Source organism: Pituophis catenifer, unplaced genomic scaffold (assembly GCF_029215685.1).
Source record: "Pituophis catenifer annectens isolate HBS135680 unplaced genomic scaffold, rPitCat1.0.hap2 SCAF_3, whole genome shotgun sequence".
Taxonomy (NCBI): domain Eukaryota; kingdom Metazoa; phylum Chordata; class Lepidosauria; order Squamata; family Colubridae; genus Pituophis; species Pituophis catenifer.
Genome location: NW_027256883.1, coordinates 17,192,231 through 17,214,602, shown reverse-complemented (window position 1 = coordinate 17,214,602; position 22,372 = coordinate 17,192,231). Strand labels below are relative to the sequence as shown.

The following is a 22,372-nucleotide window of genomic DNA, read 5'->3' as shown; positions in this document are numbered from 1 at the left end:
CTTCCGATGCTTTGTACTAGTTATGAGCATTTCTGTTTTTGGAAAGATGGCTTTCTTAAAAAAAAAAAAAAAGAAAAGCTAGATTTCTTTCTAGCTCTCAACCTACCCTGTTTCCCCCAAAATAAGACATCCCCTGATAATAAGCCCAATCGGGCTTTTGAGCGCATGGCAATAAGGCCAAGCACTTATTTCAGGGTTCAAAAAGATATAAGACAGGGTCTTATTTTCGGGGAAACACGGTATCTTCACCTCTAATAACTGAAGCAGCTGGTTCTCCCAGCCTACGTGAAGCAGGAAATTTAACTAGAATAGAATAGAATAGAATAGAATAGAATAGAATAGAATAGAATAGAATAGAATAGAATAGAATAGAATAGAATAGAATAGAATAGAATAGAATAACAGAGTTGGAAGGGAACTTGGAGGTCTTCTAGTCCAACCCCCTGCCCAGGCAGGAAACCCTACACCACTTCAGATAAATGGTTATCCAACATCTTCTTAAAAATTTCCAGTGTTGGAGCATTATTAATTGTTCTAACTGTCAGGAAAACTAGAAAGTCTTGAATTGCAAGCTTGGGGCCACTGGACCAGGGGAATAAGATCTCCATCTGGCCTGTCCAGAACATTATAACATGGATGTCACCCTTGAGAAACAACCAATGCATATTTTTTCCCCAGAGTCCATTTTAACTTGCAGCCATTTTTCCCCCTCCCATCAGCTGAAGCTGATAGGTAGGATAACCCACTTTAAAGAAAATTGAGGAACAGCTGTTTGGCTCATAAACAGATATATTCCTTTGGGGGCACTTTTAAAACAAAACAAAAATAACAAACATATGTCCTGGAGTTGTTCTGTTTATTTTTTTTCCCTCAGTTCATTAGGCTGACTGATGGTCTCTGACATCATGGTCCTGTTTGAATAACTGGGCCAAGGGTGATTGTATCATGCTGATATCATCGCCCCACACAATTAACTTTAGGGCTAATCCACCACTTTCTGGTTATCCTGATGAGAGGATGAACCACCAATCAATTTGGGTGTAGTGGATGATGTCATCCTTAGCCCAACAGCCCATGGCTGTTGGGAAGATGACCAACGTCTGAGTTTCATCAGAAATAGCGTGGCTAACATAAACAGGACAGTCCAATGGCACTTCATACCTTCTTAAAGAAATGCCTCTATTCCAGCTAGCTGATGTATATGCTGGGGGTGGGGCGGGGATGCTCACTACCCCGATTTTTGCATTCTCATGCCCATCTTTTACTGAGCTATGGGACTGCCTGCTATGAAAGAGAAGAACTTTGGGGTGTTTTTTTAAGGCTTAGTAAGGAATAATTATAATAATGAGTGGTGTGATGGCCTAGAGGAGAAGATACTCATCACCTACTTGGAAGGTTGAGGGTTCGATCCTAGGGAGCAGCAGATATTTCTTTTCCAGGGCACACAGAAAAAAACCCATCTGCTGTGAACTCTGCATAGACATCAGGAAGGGCATCCGGCCTATAAATGCTCAGGTATTCAGCAGAGTCATTCCTTCCTTCCTTTTCTTCTTTTGGATGAAATTGACAAGTTCAGCCAAGTTTGCCCTTCTAGCAGTGATGTCCATTGGAGTGCAAACATGTGCAACATGGTGGGCATGGGGTCACAATCCAAGCCATAATGTATTTATGACAGTGGCGGTGTGTCCCAAGGTCATGTGATCACCTTCAGCAAACTTTTGACAAGCAAAGTCAATGGGGAAGCCGGATTCACTTAACAACCATGTTGCTTACTTAACAGCTGCAGTGATTCACTTAACAAGTATGGCAAGAATGGTCACTAAATGGGGCAAAACTCACTTAACAACTGTCTCGCTTAGCAACTGAAATTTTGGGCTTAGCTGTGGTCGTAAATCGAGGACTACCCGTAGTGATTTGGATAACACTCTGCTTCAGAGGTGGTATTCAGCAGGTTCTGACCAGTTCTGGAGAACCGGTAGTGGAAATTTTGAGTAGTTCCTAGAAAAGGGTAAATACCACCTCTGACTGGCCCCGCCCCCATCTATTCTCTGCTTCCCGAGTCCCAGCTGATCGGGAAGAAATGGGGATTTTGCAGTAATCTTCCCCTGGAGTGGGGAGGGAATGGAGATTTTACAGTATCCTTCCCCTGCCATGCCCACCAAGCCACGCCCACCAAGCCAAGCCAAGCCAAGCCCACCAAGCCATGCCCACACAACCGGTAGTAAAAAAATTGAATCCCACCACTGCTCTGCTTCCAACCATCCCTGGATGAAGAGTCTGTAGGCACCTTCCCCCTTTTCTCTGCCCCTCCTTTCCATTTAGCTAAAGGGGAGCAAACAGATTGTTCCTTTCTGGAACAGAAGGTGGGGAACGTGGGGAATTTGCCAAGTCACTGATTGATGCAGCCTGGGATCTAACCTGGGTTTTCTTTTTCACTTGTGAAGAAGTCTCTGGCTAAAGAATTAGACAAAGTCTCTTTTCTCTTCTTGACGTAGCTATGGATTTTCCATCCTCATGTAGCTGTGGATTTGTAACCACTTTTCTCATTCCTGTCGCCTCTGTGATGCAGGAAGAAGTTGATCAAGTGTCAGCACATATTTTGAAGAGCTTGACGTCTCTCACTGAATATACTGTAGCCGTTTTCTCCCTCTATAGCGAGGGTCAGTCTGAGCCACTCACGGGCAGCTTTAGCACAAGTAAGTCTCGCTGCATGTCTATGGAGATTCTCTATCATCCAGGTCATGGTTGTCCCAAAGGTGCTTTTCCAAAAGGGAACTTTCTGGACTTTCTGGGTTTTTTTTCCCCCTTGAAAACATTTTGCTTCTCATCGAAGAAGCTTCTTCTGTTCTACTGAATGGTGTGGAATAGAAGGAGTTGTGTTCTTTGCAGTCATCTGGTCATTAGTGCTCTGAAGGTTGGTCATTAGAATAGAATAGAATAGAATAGAATAGAATAGAATAGAATAGAATAGAATAGAATAGAATAGATAAACAGAGTTGGAAGGGACCTTGGAGGTCTTCTAGTCCAACCCCCTGCTTAGGCAAGAAACCCTGCACCACTTCAGACAAATGGTTATCCAACGTCTTCTTAAAAACCTCCAGTGTTGGAGCATTCACAACTTCTGGAGGCAAGTTGTTCCACTGATTAATTGTTCTAACTGTCAGGAAATTTAAATTTAGTTCTTAGCTGCTTCTCTCCTTGATTAGTTTCCACCCATTGCTTCTTGTCCTGCCCTCAGGTGCTTTGGAGAATTAGTTCACTGAGAATCATTGAGGCCACTTGGGGATTGATCTGTATCCTCAGGGTCACCTGAATCAGAGTGCAGATGGATATGGGACCTTTTTGGGACTGCTAAGTCTCGCTGCATTTTTGAAAGCAGTCTAGCTATAGTCCCAATATTCTTCTACTCTTTTGGAGGGAACAATTTGGTTTTATTCATATTTTCTTATGAAAGGAATTCTAGGAATTTATAGCTCTCGGTTTATACACTTGACAGCTTGGAAATCTTATGTTATTGAAAACAAATGCAGATGAAAACATGGTCAAATATCGTAGTTAAAGTTGGTCTGCTACCAGAAGAAAGAGAAATTTGAATACAGGGCGCTCGAAGTCAAGTTATGTTGTGCCAGTTCCCTGAACAAATTGTGTAGATGCAGCCAAACACCTCACAAGTTCTTCACATAGATATTACTTTCTGATTGCAGAGGCTTTTTTTAAAAAAGAAAAATTGCAGACATAATTTGATTACTTATTAGAACTTTTAAGCATCTCAAGGAAGAAATAAAAAAAAGCAATTAATAGGATTTTGTTGTTCTCTGCTGTATTTCTTTCTGGTTTCAGAAAAAAGGAAAAAATGCAAATAATTTATTCCAACAGAAGGGAATATATAGAATTCAGGCTTGCAATTGCAGAAGACAGCTGTAGCAAAATAGGTAATAAAATGGGACACAACTCACTTAACAGCTGTTTTGCTTAACAATGGAAATTTTGGAAATTGAGGATGATGTAAACGGTCCTTGTTTCATGAACATTGTTTTTACTACAGTAATACATGCAGTTATAATTGGCCAATCAGTTAAACTTTTAAAAATGCTGTAGAAAGTTTACTGCAGCTGTTTATATTCCATAGAGTTGGAAGCAATTTCAGATATCATGTTTAGGGAACAAAGTTAACTTAACAAAATTTGATCCAGACACATTTGGAATCCTTCTGGTTTTTTTTTTTTTCTTTTTCTTTATCTTGCAGAGAAAGTTCCATCACCTGAATTTTTGGAAATTATTGAAGTATCTACTGAAACTTTAACAGTAAGCTGGAAGCCACCATCCTCTGATGTGGCTCTTTACCGTCTAGCATGGATCCCATTGGCTGGCGAAGAAGCTGATGAGGTAATGATGTTCTTGGCCCTCACATGCTCTTTGTTATAGCAAGCTGAATTATATCAGTAACAGTAACAGAGTTGGAAGGGACCTTTGGAGGTCATCTAGCTCACGCAGACCACCTGTTCTAGGGATTTGAACCGCCGAACTGCTGACCTTTTTGATCGACAAGCTCAGTGTCTTAGCTACTGAGCCACCTAGTCAGGCTTCCTTGCTGGTGATAGACTGTGTTTTGTGCATTTTGAGGAGCAGAGTCTCCGTTGTTGGGATGACAAAATAGATGAGTACATTTGTGAAAAGCATGCAAGCAATTGATTGCCCATTTATTTATTTGTTTGTATCCTGTTTTTATTAGTTTTACAAATAACTCAAGGCGGCGAATATTCTGTATCCAACACATATACCTCCTCCTATTTTCCCCATAACAATAGCCCTATGAGGTGAATTGGGCTGAGAGAGTGCGACAAGCCCCAAGTTATGTAGCTGATTTTCATGCCTAAAGTGGGTCTAGAACTAATGTTTTCTTGACGATTAGCCCAAAGTCATCCAGCTGGCTTTCATGCCTGAGGTGGGACTAGAACTCATGGTCTCCTGGTGATTGGCCCAAAGTCATCCAGCTGGCTTTCATGCCTAAAGAGGAACTAGAATTCACAGTCTCCCATTTTGTAGTGTGTTGTCTCAAGAACTGGATCAAACTGGCTCTCTTTTGCTCTATTCTATTTAAAAACCCATCTGCTCAGATTCTTATGAAACCAAAGCAATGCCAAGAGAATTTTTTTCGGGAAAATGGCTCAAGGAATATTTGCACAAGTATATGCACCTTTTCCCAAGGTATGGTTGGCCCCCCACCCTGTTGCTTTTCCAAAAGGCCTTTAAAACATGACTTTTCAGTGGTCCTGCGGACTATGAATGGAACTGGAGCTGATCGAGTGACTGATTTTATTGTGCTGTTGCTGCTCTGGGGTTATGCATTGGTTTTGTTTTAAAATGGATTTTTATTATATGGCAAAAAAAAATTTAAAAAAATTCTGGAATCACCTATGTGTGAATTGGGCAGCTGTATAAATGTGTTTAATAAATAAATAAATAATAAATAAGCACAAATTTAGGGAGTTGACAACCAAAGGAACTAAATGAAGAATGAGCATGTTTAATTGGTATTAAATGTAGATCAATTAGTTCATCAAGAGATGTGAAGAACATTTATCAATGTGTTTGGAATGTGGAAAATGAGTTAGGAATAGACTAGACTAGACTAGACTAGACTAGACTAGAATAGAATAGAATAGAATAGACTAGACTAGACTAGACTAGACTAGACTAGACTAGACTAGACTAGACTAGACTAGACTAGACTAGACTAGACTAGACTAGACTAGAATAGACTAGACTAGAATAGAATAGAATAGAATAGAATTCTTTATTGGCCAAGTGTGATTGGACACACAAGGAATTTGTCTTCGGTGCATATGTTCTCAGTGTACATAAAGAAAAAATAAAATATATTTGTCAAGAATCATAAGATACAACACTTAGTGATAGTCATACTAATAAGCAATCAAATCATACTAGGAAACAATAAAAACAATATAAGTTGTAAAGATACAAGCAACATGGATATAGCCATAAGTGAGAAGAGATAGATACTAGTAAGTATGAGAAGAAGAATAGTAATACAGTCTTAGTAAATTATTTGACAGTGTTGTGGGAATTATTTGTTTAGCAAAGTGATGGCATTCGGGAAAAAACTGTCCTTGTGTCTTGTTGTTCTGGTGTGCAGAGCCATATAACATCTTTTTGAGGATAGAAGTTGAAACAATTTATGTCCAGGATGTGAGGGATCTGTAGATATTTTCACAGCCCTCTTTTTGACTCATGCAGTATACAGGTCCTCAATGGAAGGCAGGTTGGTAGCAATTGTTTTTTTCTGCAGTTCTAACTATCCCTGGGCAGGTTCCAAAAGGAGTATAATTCACCTCTCTGTCTTCTAAATCTCCTGTTCTATCTGTTTCAGATCATCTTAAGTGGAGATGTGGACACCTATGAGATCGAAGGCTTGCTACCCGATATGGAATATGAGGTGTCCTTGGTGGCCCTCTTTGATGATGAAAGTGAAAGTGATGTGGTTGCTGTACTTGGGAGCACACGTAAGATGGGAAATACTATGGTTATCCTTCCTATATATTTCTCAGTATATACTTTACTTTAAAAAGCCAACGTTCAGAAGTATCTGGTGCCTCTGTCTTCTTACCTGAAGTCCTGATGTACAGAATAATGTCTTATGCTCATTTGGCTACTGAAATGTAGTCTACTGCATCTGAAGCAGGGGTGGGTTGCTACCGGTTCGCCCTGGTTTGGGCAAACTGGTAGTGGCGGCGTCGGGAGGCTCCGCCCACCCTCCCAGACATCATCAAAAACGCTCTGCGCGTGCACAGAACCTTCTGCACATGCACAGAAGCGCCAAGCACTCGCGAAGCAAGCAAGTGCGCCCTTGTGCTCCCAATAGCGAACCAATAGTGCCAGGATTTGAATCCCACTACTGATCTGAAGGGATGTTTCATGGCTGATTGGGGGATTCTGGATTGAGAGAGCACCAAGGACCCCTCATGTCAATCCTGAGCTGCAAATATTCTCCTTTATTAGTGAAATTTGATAACCTTGGAAACAACTCAACCCTCCCCTCCTAGTATAGCTCCACCCAGAGTTCTTTCTTTTAAAACTCTGCCAGTTAATCCAGATGTTGCTTTAATTTCAGTTCAACCTGACTTTATCTTCTCCAGTCGCAATGTTCTGCATCAGAGTACCATATAGATAAACCTATACAAGAAATATATAGTAGCTATTGTAAGTATGAAATTTTGTCTGAAAACATGCTTGTCTGTTGCTTTTCCCCCCCAGTTGAAATACTGACTACTGAAGTAACTACCATTACCACAGAAATTACTACTACTCCTGAGCCTACAACAGCAGGTACAAAATATATTTTTAAAAATGAACACATATGTAAGTCAAGAGGTGATTAGTTGACATTACTCAGAGCAAGGGGTTACAATGACTCAGTTGTTAAAGATGCAGGGTTCGTCAGCTGGAAAGCTGCCAGTCTTGGTTTAAGACCCAAGCGCCATGCAATGGGGTGAGCTCCTGTTCCTTGCCCAACTCCTGCCCACCTAACAGTTCGAAAGCATGCAAATGCGAGTAAATAAATAGGTACCACTTAAGAGCCGTTGTGGTGCAATGATTAGAATGCGGTACTGCAAGCTACTTCTGCTGACTGCCGGCTCCCTGAAGTTTAGCAGTTTGAATCTCACCAGGCTCAAGGTTGACTCAGCCTTCCATCCTTCCAATGTCGGTAAAATGAGGACCCAGATTGTTGGGGACAATATGCTGACTCTGTAAAATCGCTTAGAGAGGGCTGTAAAGCACTGTGAAGCGGTATATAAGTCTAAGTGCTATTGCTATTGCTACCATTTCGGTGGGAAAGTAACAGTGTTCTGTGTGCGTTGACATATAGTCATGCTGGCCACATGACCATGGAACAGTCTTTGGACAATGCTGGCTCCCTTGGCTAAGAAACGGAGATGAGTACCACCAGGGGTGGGTTCTAAATTTTTTTGCTATCGGTTCTATGGGTGTGGTTTAATATGTGGGCGTGGTTTGATGGTCATGTGATAATTCTTTAGGATTTAGCAGAGATATTGGTCTACCAGGCTTTTAACTGCTTGCAGAGCTGTACTGGTCTACCCATTTGTTTTTGGAGGCACCAGTCTACCCATTTATTTTTGGAGGCACCGGTCTACTCATTTGTTTTTGGAGGCACCGGTCTACTCATTTGTTTTTGGAGGCACCGGTCTACCCATTTGTTTTTGGAGTGCACTGGTCTACACCATACTGCCTTTTAACACTGATCAGCTGTAGGGTGGCCCTTTGAAGCCCCGCGGCAAGAGTTTAAACAGTTTTTTTCCTTCTAGCCAATCAGCTGGGACTCGGGAGGCAGCGAATAGATTAGGGGTGGGGCCAAATAAAAGGTAAGAATAATGCGGGGGTGGGCGGGACGGCCCAGCTCCCGAACAAACAGAACCGGTTCAGTGACGTCATATCGGCCCGAACTGGCCAGAACCCACCACTGAGTACCACCCTCTACAGTTGGACACAACTGGACAGGGAAAACCTTTACTTTTACTCTGAGCAAAGATGCAACATTTTTGTATTCTTAGAATGATTGTGTTTTATAATTTGCTGTAAAATAGTTAACTGGGGAAGAAATGATATCCAGACTGGATGCTTCAAAAGATTTAAAGCTGTTTGTCGTTCTTGTAGTCTTTCGGACAGGAATAAAAAATCTCATGGTCGAAGATGAAACTACCTCAAGTTTGAAAGTCAAATGGGACATTACGGACCTCAGTGTTTCCCAGTTCAGGGTGACATATATGAAGGCTGACGGTGGTCATGGGGAGGAAACGGTAAGGATGATGGCCTGACAGATCATTGGTTTGAAAGCTCAGCTTGGACTTTTAAAGAATTATTCGTAACTTGGAATCAAAGGGAACATTCTCCCCTTGATAAGTATCAATTATCTGCATAATGTAAGCCTCAGTTTGCTAGTATCGTTTACTTATCTATATAAAAAGATATATGCCACCAATATCCAATGCATTTTGCAATTCCATAAGCCAAAAACTAACTAGGCCCCTGGGCTTGCAATTTAAAATCAATAGGACTATATAGTTAGTCCTCAATTTACAACCATAATTGGGATCAGAGTTTTCGTTGCTAAATTAGGTGGTTAAGTGAACCACACCTGATTTGACAACCTTTTTTGCCATGGTGATTGAGCAAATTACTGCAGTTGGTAAGTGAATTTAGCAATCACTAACTGAATCTGGCATCCCCCGTTGACTTTGCTTGTAGGAAAGTATTGCTTGTACTCATCTCAAATGATCTAAGTGCCAGAGCTCACTGTAACAGCATTGCTAAAAAGGCATTAAAGGTTGTTAACCTAATCTTGCGTAGCTTCTTTTCCAGTAATATTGAACTGCAAACTAGGGCATACAAAACTTTTATCAGACCAATTCTTGAATACAGCTCATCTGTCTGGAACCTGCACTGAATATCAGACATTAATACAATCGAATAAGTCCAGAGATATTTCACAAGAACAGTCCTCCACTCCTCTGCTCGCAACAAAATACCTTATGCCACCAGACTCGAAATTTTGGGCTTAGACAATTTAGAACTTTGCCATCTTCGGTCTGATCTAAGCATAGTACATAAAATCATCTGCTACAATGTCCTATCAGCCAATGAATACTTCAGCTTCAACCAAAACAATACAAGAGCACACAATAGATACAAACTCATGGTAAACTGATCCAAACTAGACTGCAGAAAATACGACTTCAGTAACAGAGTTGTCAGCGCCTTGAATGCACTACCTGACTCTGTGGTTTCTTCCCCAAATCCCCAAAACTTTAACCTTAGACCAGTGGTTCTCAACCTTCCTAATGCTGCGACCCTTTAATACAGTTCCTCATGTTGTGGTGACCCCCAACCAGGGGTCGGTTCTAAATTTTTTTACTACCGGTTCTGTGGGCGTGGCTTATTTTGTGGGCATGGCTTGGAGGTCATGTGACTGGGTGGGCGTGGCTATGTGGTCATGTGACCGGGTGGCCATGGCTATGTGTATAGGGACTACTCAGAGGGCTGAAAAAAGTCATTTCTGACAGATCCTCACACTTTTGACTGGTCCTCACACTTATGACCATCCTCACATTTATGCTCGTGCAGCATTCTTAACAACCATGTCACTCATTTCACAACTGCTTCTCTTCACCATGGTGACAAAATAGGGCAAAAACGTAAAATGTGAGGACAGTCGTAAGTTCGAGGACTGGTCAAAAGTGTGAGGACCAGTCAGAAATAACTTTTTCAGCCCTCTGAGTAGTCCATATGCACAAAAGGACTACCCAGAGGGCTGAAAAAAGTGATTTCTGACAGGTCCTCGCACTTTTGACAGGTCTTCGCACTTATGACTGGTCATCATTTATGCCCATTGTAGCATTCTTAACAACCATGTCACTCATTTCACAACTGCTTCTCTTCACCATGGTGACAAGATAGGGCAAAAACGTAAAATGTGAGGACAGTCGTAAGTTCGAGGACTGGTCAAAAGTGCGAGGACCAGTCAGAAATAACTTTTTCAGCCCTCTGAGTAGTCCATATGCATAAAAGGATACAGCAATAGAGAGGGATGAAGGAAGGGAAGGGAAATTAGAGTAGGAGTGAGGGTAAGAGAGGGAGGAAGAGAGGAGAAGGAGAAAGGAAGTAGGGAGGAGAAGAGGGGGAGGAAGAGAAAGTAAGGAAAGAAAAGAGAGAGGTGGTAGGTTTGAGGAGAAAGATTGCTGTACAATAAAAAAGATGAAAGGGAAGAAAGCCAACCCCAAACAAATATAAAGATATTAAGATAAAGAATGAATTATTAAACTTTAAAGAATAAAAGAGAACAAATATGAATAAATAACAATAATTAGAAACACACATACAAACATACAATGTATTTTCTTTGAACAGAGTATTTGGCCGGTTCATAAATTTAAACAGTGTTTAGTCATTTCAATTAAATTTACAATTTCTATATTTCCTTTTTGCCATATTTATTCCTCATCTATTTTTGTAAAAAACCAATATTACCCTTCATCCTCATCTCTAATCTTAATCAAATTCAATTTTTCCTTTCTATTCTATATTATACCCCTTCCCATTGTCATCTATTTTTATATCCATCCTCACATTGGTTAATTATGTAATATTACAGTTGTTTAATATAAATTCAACATTTTAATATAAATCAATTAATTATATAACTACCTTTTTTGTATATTAATCAATATGAACATGAATATTCCAATTATTTCCATGCAATCCAATTTCTTACAAATCAATTAATTATATTTACCAATAATAATAAACCAAATAATTTCCCCCATATATTCCTCCAAACCACAACTTAACCATTTCTGCTTTCAACACAATATACAATTAATAGTATCTCAATTATTACAATTCCCTAGTTAAATAGAGCTTTTTTTCTTTTGTGTTTTAAAATCTTGAACTCTCCTCTTTTTCCCTAAATTTCCCATTGTTTGCACCTACCTTTTTTGGTGAGGAAAAAGAAAAGAAATCTGCCTGCCTAATTTTCCAACTTTGCAGCAACAGCAAACCCAACAGCCTGCTTTACTTTCAGTTTCCTTTTTCAGCATAGCTAGGGGAAAAAAATCTGCTCCAGGACTCTTTGCAAGGAAGCAGCAAAACAGCTGAGAGCAAATCAGCTGAGGGTCGGGAGCCGATCTAATCCAGGGCTAATTAACCTATGCTGAAGCTCCGTGGGCCAATAAAATTACAAAAAAACACCAAACCATTTGTTAAATTGCTGGCTCGCCCACCCCTCGCCCACCACTATTTATTGGCAATAAATAGTGGTGCGGAGGGGCGGGGCAAGCCAGCAATTTAACAAATGGTTCGGCTGCACCACTGGCTATAGGGCGGCCCTTTGAAGCCCCGCGGCAAGAATTTAAACAGTTTTTTTTCCTCTAGCTATCAGCTGGGACTCCGGAGGCAGCAATAGATTGGGAGTGGGCAGGGTAAGCAAACGGCTGGCGATCCAACAGAGCAGAGAGTGAGGGTGAGTGAAGGCGTGGGGGGGGCGAGAGAGGGCTTTGGCGACCCCTGTGAAATGGCTGTTCGACCCCCAAAGGGGTCGCGACCCACAGGTTGAGAACCGCTGCCTTAGACTGTCTACTGTTGACCTCACCTCATTCCTAAGAGGTCTTTAAGGGGCATGCATATAAGTGCACCAGCGTGCCTACCGTCCCTGTCCTAATGTTTTCTTTTCATATCCTTTTCATGTATTTATAATTATGTTTACACTTATATCTGTCATAAAATACATGCTTGGTGAAAATAAATAAATAAATAAATAAATAAATAAATAAATGAATGAATGAATGAATGAATGAATGAATGAATGAATGAATGAAAAGCTAGCTTGGAAGGTCACAAATGAGAAGCACATGACCTTGGGATGCTGCAACCACCGCAAATACATGCTAGTTGCCAAGTTCTCAAAGTCTCATCATGTGGCTGTGGAGATGCTGCAATGGTCATAGGTGGGAGAACCAGTTGGAAGTCACTTTTTCAATACCTTTCAAACAGTTGCTAAACAAATCCTAACTTGCATTAACAAAGGGATCAATCAAGTGAGCTACTAATACCACTCTATAAAGCCTTAGTAAGACCTAGAATACTGCATCAAGTTTTGGTCACCACACTATAGAAAGACTCTAGAAAGAGTGCAGAGAAGAGCAACCAAGGTGATTAGTGGACTGGAGGCTAAAACATATGAAGAACAGTAGCAGGAACTGGGCATGGCTAATCTAGTGAAGAGAAGGACCAGGAGAGACATGATAGCAGTGTTCCAATATTTGAAGGGTTGCTATAAAGAAGAGGGGGTCAACCTATTTTCCAAAGCAACTGAAGGCCAGACAAGATATAATGGATGGAAACTGAACAAGGAGAGATTCAACCTGAAAATAAGGAGAAATTTTCTGACAGTGAGAACAATCAACCAATGGAACAGAAGTTGCCTTCAGAAGTTGCAGGAGCTTCATCACTGGAAGCTTTCAATAAGAGACTGGACTGCCCTCAGTCAGAAATAGTGTAGGGTCTGCTTGGGCAGGGGGTTGGACTAGATGGCCTACAAAGTCCCTTCCAACTCTGTTAATCTGTTAAATCTGTTAAATGATTGTGCAGTAAGTTGAGGACTATTTGTAATAAAGAAGGTGGGGACATGTTGCTTTGGCAAATATCAAAGGGTCGATATGAAAAGTTGAGGAGGACTTTTCTTCTGCTAGATTCCAAATGGACGATAGGGTGGTGTCTTGTGCCATTTACTGGACACAAAGTTCAACAACCCCCTTTTCCTTCTTGCAAGCAGGTGGTGTGGGATTCTCCATTCACATGGAGAGCATGGTGAGTTAACACTTACTGTGCCACCCATCATAGACCTGACCCAATTTGCTTCATGGTTCTCCAAATGAAAAATCTTGCACTTGCAGTCCACTTGACGATGAGTGGACTTCAACTCCCAGAATTCCCAGTTTGCAACCCCATCGTGACCAAGTTTGCCAGTAATGAATGTGATTGCATAACATTATGCCTACTAATTCTGGGTTGTTTAGGGGTGAGGATTCAATGGGTTAAATCCAAACCCCATGGCTTTAAGAAGACATCTGAAAAAAAAGAGGGACTTGTTTTGAAATAGGGACAGCGAGGATAGAAAAAATGTTAGTGGCTTAGAAGAGAAATCATTATGAATCAAGAGTACGGTCTGCTTTCATCTGTTGATTTAATACTTCGCAAATGGTTGCTATCCACCTTAAGAATCTCTCTGATGGAGACATGAAATAAATAGATGAAAGCATTTCAGGCAGTTGGGCATGAGAAAGCTGGAAGGAAATTACAATGGGGAACAAGGACTGAAAGATTTACAGATACTATGGACCATAAAATGATTTTGAATTCTGGCCAAGCTTTTGATTCAATCTTCTCAGCCCGCCTGGTTCTGTCTTACAACAGCTTCACTGGTCCCTCACTTATTTTTTGGACACAATTCAAAAAGGTTACACATGCGTAGCCCTCTTACAACTATTTGAAAGAAGCATTGTCTCACCAGAACCTGCCCAGTTTTACAATCTGGGAGAGAGGCCTTTTTCTCAACTCCACCACCATTATTTGATGCCAACAAGAAAAGTTGAATTTTCTTGGTGGCTGTTTCAAATCTTTGGATTTTGGGGGCATAGGAGACAGGTTAAAGTCAAGTCAAATCTCTCGGAAGTATGTTCAATAAATAAAGGACCTAGGAAGTCATTGCATAAAGTATTTTTTTCTCTCCTCCTCTGAATATCAAGTTAATTTCATAGCATACTTTCATTACTGTCTGTTTTTCTCTCAACATAATTACTTGTAAATGGAGGAGGGATGTGTTATATTCACTGCTCAGAAGATAAGAAACTTATGGAAATAAATGGAGTGGGATGGATATGCAAAATATTTGTTAATATCTCTGCTCAAAGCCTTTGAAAGTTAGACATTTCTTTAGAGTAGTTACTTTTCTCAGTGAATTTTCACCCATTTTGTAATAGCTAAAGAGGATTTCTCTAGTTTTACTTCCCTTCCCTCTTGTCTTTTTGCTTTCCTTTTCACCATCTAGCTTTCTGACTTTCTCTTTCCTTCTCTTCCTGTATAACTACTTCTTCTACTTTCCTTTCTATACATCCTTTCTAGTTATTCTTCCATTTTGTGTTTTGGTTGGTCAAAGAAAGGGGAACATTTTGTGGGTGCATGATTATGAGTTTCTTTGTACAAGAGCCATTTGTGTATGCTATGAGAGAGAATGATTTTATATGAATGATTTTTATACTAAGAGCCATGGTGGCACAAAGGTTAGAATGCAGTATTGCAGACCAGAGGTTGGCCTCACATACTATAACAACTGGTTCGCCCAGAATCTAAAATGTGAGCGCGCATTTGGAAGTTATGGCATATCTGTCAGATTATTCATAAACTGGCAGAGACATGGTAACAAGGTCAGCCAATGAATAGCATAGCAACTAAATCAGCCAATGGGAGCTGAGGCAGACTGGTGCCAGGGCATGTCTTAGTCTGCAGCTTCTGAGTCTGTGCAGAGAATTGAAACTGAAACTAAGCAGTCCGTGCATGCAGTGCTGAAATAAAACTAACTGTTCTCTCCTGCCTTGAGTTCTGCCTATAACTTCTACCACATTGAAGAATCAACTATTGGCATTGTAAAATTTATTTCATCTGTTATTATGTATATAAAGAAGTTAATGAATCCAGCTGAATCAGTTATCTGTGTGTGCTTCTGGATTTTATGTTTGCAAGAAACTTTGACAATATCAAGTTCTGAAAAACTCACATATAACAAAATACACAGATGTATGCCTGAACACAAAGTTGCTCTGTGTTCTCTGCATGTTTTTTTGTTTTTTATTACAGTCAAGCCTGAAAGACATCATACGATGCAGTTGTAATATTTGTTTTTAATGTTTCTTCCATCCAGGTTACAGTCCCCGCGAGACAAAACAATTTACTTCTTCAGCCTTTGCTCTCAGACACCGAATACAAAATTATGGTCACCCCAATCTATGCTGATGGAGAAGGAGTCAGTTTGTCAGCTCCGGGAAAAACTTGTGAGTACAAAGTTGTGAAGGCTCAAATATAGGCAACTGCTTGTATTTAATTAAGCTGTTTCTCTGGGATTTTTTGAGAAAAAATATATTTTGAGAAAAAATATAACTTAGAATGTGCTTTTTTCCCTCCTTAGTGCCTCTTTCTCCTCCACAAAATCTGAAAGTCTCTGATGAATGGTACAACCGATTAAGGATTAGCTGGGATGCACCTCGATCCCCCACAATGGGGTATAGGATTGTATATAAACCTGTGAATAGTGAGTGCTTGAAATATTTGCCTGTCTGCTTTACTTATACCTGTGATGGCGAACCTATGGCACATGTGCTACAAGTGGCACGCAGAGCCCTCTCTGTGGCCACGTGGGCCATCTCCCCAGCTCAGCTCCACCGCACATGTGCGGGCCTCCCGCCTCCCACCAGCCAGCTGGTTTTCGGGTCTCTGCTGCTCATGTGCGAGGGGGCGCATGCGAGAGATGTGTGTGCATACGTGGGGGACGGGGCACACATGGGGGGTCATATGTGTGGGGGGATGGGGGGTCACGTGTGCATGTTCAGGGGTCATGCACACATGCACGGGGTGGGGGAGCATGAGGGATCATGCATGCATACATGGGAGGGCGGGGAGCACTGGGGGTCATGTGTGCATGTGCAGGGGGTGGGGCACGCACGGGGGATTGAGTGTACATGCACTGGGGAGGCGGGGCTCACGGAGCTCGCCCGTGCATTGCATTATGGGTGCACGGGCATGCGCGCTTTCAGCATGTGGCAACAAAAAAGTTAACCATCACTGATTTATATGTTATTTACCTAAGTTATATTTTGTGCAAATAATGTTCCCTCCTAATTCTCACCAAATTATTCTTCTCTACACAGATAAGATAACAAGATACATTTTCTTTTTGTAACGGGGAAAAAAGCTGCTGGATTTTTGAGGGTGTGGAAAAAACAAATAACAAAATAATAATTTATTAAGCTTGTATGCTGCCCAATATTCCATGATTCTGGCAACCCACAACAATCCAAGAAATTACAACGAAATAAATGAAACATAAAACTCGCAAGCATGATGAAACAAAGGGTCTCCCTCACCCTCAGCAAAAGCTCGAGAGAAGAGTCAGCTTTTTACAGCTCTCCTAAACAAAGAAATATTTAAGAATTGTTTCTCCTTGTTTTCCTGAAGTTCAGAGATTAGAGCGTGTAAAACAAACAAATGATCTCTGAATAAACATGAAAGAGCCAGTTTGCTGTAATGGTTAAATGCTGGCCTAGAAACCAGGAGACTGTGAGTTCTAGTCCTGCCTTAAACATGAAAGCTGGCTGAGTGACTTTGGACCAATCACCAGGAGACTGTGAGTTCTAGTCCTGCCTTGGGCATGGAAGCCAGCTGGATGATCTTGGGCCAGTCATTTTCTCTCAGCCCCACCCGCTTCACAGGGTGGTTGTTGTGGGAAAATAGGAGGAGGAAGGTGGATTGTGTAAGTTCACTGCCTTGAATTATTTATAAAGCAATAAAGGTGGGATAAAAATACAATAAATATTAAACAAATAAATAAATAAATACCGAATAGATGATATTTATATATCAAATTTATTTATTGTGTCATTATAGGCCTCTTGCTAGTTATTCTTGATTTCAAATTAAGGATCACTTTTGTGGATTAGAAAGTAATAATGGAACTTCCCAGCATCTTTAACCCAGGGGTGAAATCCAGCAGGTTCTGGAGAACTGGTAGCGGAAATTTTGAGTAGTTTGGAGAACCGGCAAATACCAACTCTGTCTGGCCCCAGAGTTGGGTGGGAATGGAGATTTTGCAATATCCTTCCCCCAGGAGTGGGGAGGGAATGGGGATTTTGCAGTATCCTTCCCCCAGGAGTGAGGAGGGAATGGGGATTTTGCAGTATCCTTCGCCTGCCACGCCCACCAAGCCACACCCACCAAGCCACACCACACCACACCACGCCCACCAAGCCATGCCCACAAAACCGGCAGTAAAAAAAATTGGATTTCACCACTGCTTTAACCCAAATGCAGTGTTATGGGGGAGAAAAACCTTGTTCATCAAATTCCTCTCTTATTTCTTTCAGTTTCTGGACCAGCACTTGAAACCTTTGTGGGTGATGACGTCAACACTATCCTTATCTTGAATTTGCTTAGTGGAACAGAGTATAATGTTAAAGTATTTGCTTCTTACACGACTGGATTTAGTGAAGCCTTAACAGGTGTTGCCAAGACATGTAAGAACCTTGGGGTTTTTTAGAATCTTTTTTTCCACGGATCATGTTTCACTGATTCCTTTAGCCTTTGCTTTAGTAAGGAGTTATAATCTGGGTATGACACAAAGAGCGAGGGTCTCTGTTGAATATTTTTCATTTGGAACAGAAAGTGGAAGGTCACCTTTTAAAAATCAGGTCCATTTTAATACACCTCTTTTTGATTACTAAGAAGTGGTCAGTTCCATTCTTTGGAATAGTTTTGAAAACTTGTACCATTATGGATATTTGAAACCTGGTAAATGTTAACCCCCTTTTCCTAACTTTCCTGGTTAAGCGCGTTGTGCAAACACAAATGTCTAAATTGTGATCAGTGAGGAGTCCACAACCTATAAAGAGAAGAGTAATGTGACTAAAGTATGATTCTGGGGTTCCTTTCTCCAAAATCTTTGAAGGATTTCAGATATTATGCCTCAATCCCTCCCCTTGTCATGTCTCCTTCTGTTTCCCATTCTCGGGGTTTAAATGAAAATTTCTTCTGCCGGCTGATGTAAGAGAGCATGTTCTTCTCATGTATTTCAGAGGAAAATAAAACGTTCATGAGAGTCTCATAGCTTTGAGTCTGATGTTTGGGTGACCAGATGACCAAGAGGTGGGGGGTGGGTTCTTCTCTGCAGCCCTGTCTCTAGCAGTCCATAGCATTTCTCACAATTTAGAAATGAGGACATTTCTGCTGCAGATTCTTTCAAACTGGGTGGTGTGGACAGCAAGGGAGTCTTTAGAATGATGGCAAGATCTGTAATATGAAACTCCACTACTATCTCCAACTATCAGCTATGCTTAACGCATCATCGATGCAATGCGACAGAAGAACAAAACCTTCTTTCTTCCATTTCTTTCTTCCATTTATTCCAGAAATGGAAAACGTGTCAGAATCTGCAAGGCAGATTTTGGCATAACATTAAAAGTTCACCTCTTGCTTATAAGAGAAATTCCACTAAGCAAGAACTATGGTTCCTCTGATATCCAAATCGTGACAAAATATGCCTTTTTCCTGTCTGATGGAATTGATAAAAAACATGAATAATATTGTATTTGTATTTTTTTTTTTTTGCAGTGTATTTGGGTGTGACAAACTTAGGAGCTTATCAAACCCGAATGACGAGTTTATGTGCCCAATGGCAGCCCCACAGACACGCGACTGCTTACAGAATTGTAATAGAATCTCTTAATGGTAAGTTAATATATGATGCATATGTTGCTCAAATATTAAGGTGCTCCTGTTGACCAGGAATCTAATGTTTCTATTGACAGTCTTGAGGGAGCATATGTGCCAATGTCACCATTACCTCTGTAGCCTTCAAGGTCATGAAAAGTTCCTCAGGACATCCTCAGGAATGTCCCTGAGGTGACAACCGATATCCTTGGAGGACCTCCAAGGGAGGTGGATGGCTATTTCAGTACTTCTTTATCTTATGTAGAGTGTGTCAGCTTGTTTGGGTGGCGTGTGTCTGTCTTTCTGGGGTGGAGAAGTGGACAATATAGCAAACATATAAATATGAGTGTCAAAGTGTGTTCAGGGTTCCCTCTTGCTATGAGGGGCTCCATCTTTATTCAGCTGAATAAACACATAGAGCTTATTGAGACAAATACTTGGACTCTGTCTTTATTAACACCGAGCCACACCTGAAACCAGCAAAACACTCCCAATTTGACATGAGAAGACATTCAGCTATGGGTCTCCCCTTATCTGAAAAGCAAGAGTTATGTAGTCAAAAGATCTGAACTGTTGAAACTGTCCTCTTAAAAGACTAAGTATTCTGGTAGCAATCTGAGGTCTTCATTACGGCCATAGTCTGATATCTCCATCATGGTATTGAGACACAAATGTACCTGAAGACATCTCCTTTGGAGCTTAGTAGTCTTGCTAAAAAAAGAGCCCTTCTTCTTTTAATTAAAAGTGAATATGTGAGGAGTTGGTGTTTTTCAAACATAAAAATGGCAACGACCAATGCTAGGTGGTTAATAAGACTATTTGATTTCCATGCCTATCATAGCAGCCATTTTGTAAAATGAGCAAGCCACCACGGCCACCATTTTACACGCCCACAGTTTACTCTTAAAATTCCAAACATGCTTCCCAAAGCATCAGGGACATAACCTTGAAGGAAAGAGCCATTGTACAAGCAAAGAGAGATGAAGCATTCCTTAAGTCCTGGAAAACTAGATATTGTTTGGAAGAGATTCAGGCTAACTTCTCTCTGATTCACTGGAATATGAGAAGAAAGAGAGAAAAGCATACTCAGCCTTGCAAGATTCTGTTTTTTGATCTGATATACTGAAAGGCTGACATTAGTTGATTAGATACATTATAATGAAGAAATATCAGAAACAAAAACCATTCATGTCCATATACATAGTCCTCCTTCCTGTGGGAAATCACAGTTCAAAAGAGCCTTGGTGGTACATGGGTTTAAGGCACCCTGTTATTAAGCTTATTAAGACCAGCTGCCTGCAATTACTGCAGGGTTCGAATCTCGCCAAGGCTCAAGGTTGACTCAGCCTTCCATCCTTTCTAAGGTAGGTGAAATGAGGACCCAGTTTGTGGGGGCAATAAGCTGACTTTGTATAAATGTACAAAAGGATGAAGGCTATTGCTGAGCACATTGTAAGCCGCCCTGAGTCTTCGGAGAAGGGCGGCATATAAATCAAATTAAAAAAAATATATATATACTTGTGTTTAGGGTATTGTTCTTTATTGTGTTATGTGTGCTAGAAAACAACAATAAAGTCCTGATCATTTAATGTTCTCTCTCTACTTTCAGATGGGGCAATAGAAGAAGAACCTTTAGGTTGGGGGGCATCTAGGCATTGCTTCTTTCAACTTTTTCCTGACACAAAATATAATATCAGTGTTTATTCACAAATTCAGGAATTAGAAGGACCTGCCATCAGTATAATAGAGGCAACACGTAAGTGGATCATTTTGTATATAATATTGACTTGAGTATAGTTCATGTATTAGTTGTCAGAAGTAAACAGAGATTCCATCTTCGTATCTAATTTTCTGATTTTTTTGTTATAGTTTCTTTTGATATACATAACATCAGAGACTATAGCTGGAATTAGGAGCTTCATGAAGTGAGATTGATATCTATATTAGTTGGAATTTTGGAGAGTCACATTTCAGATTCTTGTTCAAACATTGAAGATGAGCACTTGTGATTAGCAGATGCTATGGATAGGCCTAGTATCATTAGTAGGAACTTACTTTTCTGCCTCTGATCGATCAGTAGACTAAATACTAGCTCCAGTTCCTAGGGATGACCAGATTTTGAATTTGAAGAAGGTCTTCAGATCTCTATAAGTGGGATCTTGGTAGCTGTGCTTAGGACAATGTTTTTTTACTTTATTCTTGCTCTCCAAACATCTCAGTAAGGTGTATACAGTATATCAACTACCATCGCTACATAATTCTTTCTAACTTTTCTTTTCTCCATTTTCAGTGCCATACCCAACTGAGCCACCACCAACTCCTCCAACCACCACTCCACAGCCTACGATTCCTCCAGCAAAGGAAGGTAATCTTTATGTAAAGACAATGCTAAGAGATTTTTTTTAAAAAAAGGTTATTTAACTATAATATGGTTGTCCTTGAATTTTGACCACAATTGGAACCGGAACTTGATCTCTAAGCAATGCGGTTAATGAACCGTGCCCAATTTTACAACTGTTTTTGCTGTTAAGCAAATCACCCTGGTCATTTAACAAATAGGGACTTTTGTTGTCGGAAGCCAGCTAGGAATGTCACAAGTAACCGCAGGATGCTGCAAAATTTATAAATACAAGCCAGTTGCCAAACACCCAAATTGAGATCAGGTGACTTCAGGGATAACTGCAATGGTCACGCGATAACATTTTTCAGCCCTGTCATAACTTCAAATGGTCACTAAATGAATGATTGTAAGCTGAGGACTACCTGTATATTAGTGTGCTACATGTAACTCTGGTTATTGGGATAAGGATAACATTATGTTGGCTTGCAAGCCAACCTCTTCTTGGCATAAAAATATGGGTGGGCAAGGAAGTACAGAAAAAGTGGTTATATCATTTGGGGCCCAAGAATGAATTAGAATGGTACAGTATCTGTTTTGCTTGAAGATGATCTTTGTTTTAAATATGTAGTTTAAACATAGGAGCATTTAAAAGAAAATGTGAAAAAGAAATGATCAAAAAGCACAATTCTTTTGGTAGTTCATGATGAAAGAGTGAGAAAAACTAGTGTGGGACACAAGAGTGACAAAGGGCTCTAAATATGGCACATACGATTAATTGGTAGTTTCAAGCCAAATTTTTGCAGTTAGCACGTCATTAAGAAACATGAATATAAGGAAGAAGTTGTATTTCATGCTTGTTGATTTTGAGATAATGAATGATGAAGTGAGTTGGAGTGAATTATGAAAAATTCTTAGCAAGTCTGGAGCTAAAAGCCTGATGAGTCACTTAGAGTGTCGTATCAG

The 22,372-nt window shown here is 40.5% G+C and overlaps 1 protein-coding gene across 1 annotated transcript in view; it reads left to right on the top strand.

The window, feature by feature from the left end:
* Window positions 1–22,372, top strand: part of COL14A1 (collagen type XIV alpha 1 chain) — a 143,459-nt gene that overhangs the window by 45,013 nt on the left and 76,074 nt on the right. The window contains exons 14-24 of the mRNA XM_070942037.1: window positions 2,570–2,696; window positions 4,247–4,386; window positions 6,392–6,524; window positions 7,276–7,347; window positions 8,695–8,837; window positions 15,512–15,641; window positions 15,776–15,898; window positions 17,727–17,876; window positions 18,970–19,086; window positions 20,678–20,824; window positions 21,359–21,433. Of these exons, the coding sequence (XP_070798138.1) occupies window positions 2,570–2,696; window positions 4,247–4,386; window positions 6,392–6,524; window positions 7,276–7,347; window positions 8,695–8,837; window positions 15,512–15,641; window positions 15,776–15,898; window positions 17,727–17,876; window positions 18,970–19,086; window positions 20,678–20,824; window positions 21,359–21,433 (1,357 nt within the window). The remainder of the gene's footprint in view (window positions 1–2,569; window positions 2,697–4,246; window positions 4,387–6,391; window positions 6,525–7,275; window positions 7,348–8,694; window positions 8,838–15,511; window positions 15,642–15,775; window positions 15,899–17,726; window positions 17,877–18,969; window positions 19,087–20,677; window positions 20,825–21,358; window positions 21,434–22,372) is intronic.